The 779-nt window shown below is 41.6% G+C and overlaps 1 protein-coding gene across 1 annotated transcript in view; it reads left to right on the forward strand.

Moving 5' to 3' along the window:
* Positions 1–234: 234 nt before the first annotated feature.
* Positions 235–779, forward strand: part of LOC122082178 (F-box protein At2g02240-like) — an 8,756-nt gene continuing 8,211 nt past the window's right edge. The window contains exons 1-2 of the mRNA XM_042649656.1: positions 235–573; positions 676–773. Coding sequence (XP_042505590.1) covers positions 292–573; positions 676–773 — 380 coding nt within the window. The 5' untranslated portion in view covers positions 235–291. The remainder of the gene's footprint in view (positions 574–675; positions 774–779) is intronic.

Consider the following 779-nt stretch of genomic DNA (forward strand, 5'->3'; position numbering starts at 1 on the left):
ATTACACGTGCGGTTCTCAATATAATATCCCAACGGACGAATCGGGTCCAACAAACAACCTTAGCCACGAAGGTTTCATCCGCCTCTCTCTCTCTCTCTCTCTCTCTCTCTCTCTCTAAATAATCGTCTTTATCCTTTATCTTCGAATAAAATAAGATCCATAAAAGGGATCTTCCATGTGGGGAAAAAAAGCCTTAGCCACTAAGCTTCTCTCTCTCACTTATTATAAAAGGAACCCAAGCGTAGTGTGAAGAAGGATAATAAGGAGAAGGAGAAGGAGAAGGAGAAGAAATGGAGGAAGGGAGCACAGTAGATCTCTATATCCTACCAGAAGGTTGCATCTCCAACATTATATCACTAACATCTCCTCGAGATGCTTGCCGGTCGTCGGTGATCTCTTCTGTTTTCCGATCGGCGACTGATTCAGACTCGGTATGGGAGAGATTTTTACCGTCTGATTACCAGCAGATCTTGTCTTCATCGGTGTCTCCTTACCTATTACTTTTCTCTTCAAAGAAGGAGCTCTATCTCCATCTCTGTAATAACCCCCTTCTCATCGACAGGGGCACTAAGGTAATTCAATTATCCCTCACCTGTCCCTCATAAAAAAATAATAGAATACTAATAAATTATTATTATTATTATTATTATTATTATTGTGTTTTTCGGTTGCAGACATTAGCGTTGGAGAAATGCAGTGGAAGGAAGTGTTACATGATCGGAGCAAAAGAGCTCTCCATTGTGTGGGGTGATACCCCTTCGTATTGGAACTGGCGACC

Source organism: Macadamia integrifolia, chromosome 6 (genome assembly GCF_013358625.1).
Source record: "Macadamia integrifolia cultivar HAES 741 chromosome 6, SCU_Mint_v3, whole genome shotgun sequence".
Classification (NCBI taxonomy): domain Eukaryota; kingdom Viridiplantae; phylum Streptophyta; class Magnoliopsida; order Proteales; family Proteaceae; genus Macadamia; species Macadamia integrifolia.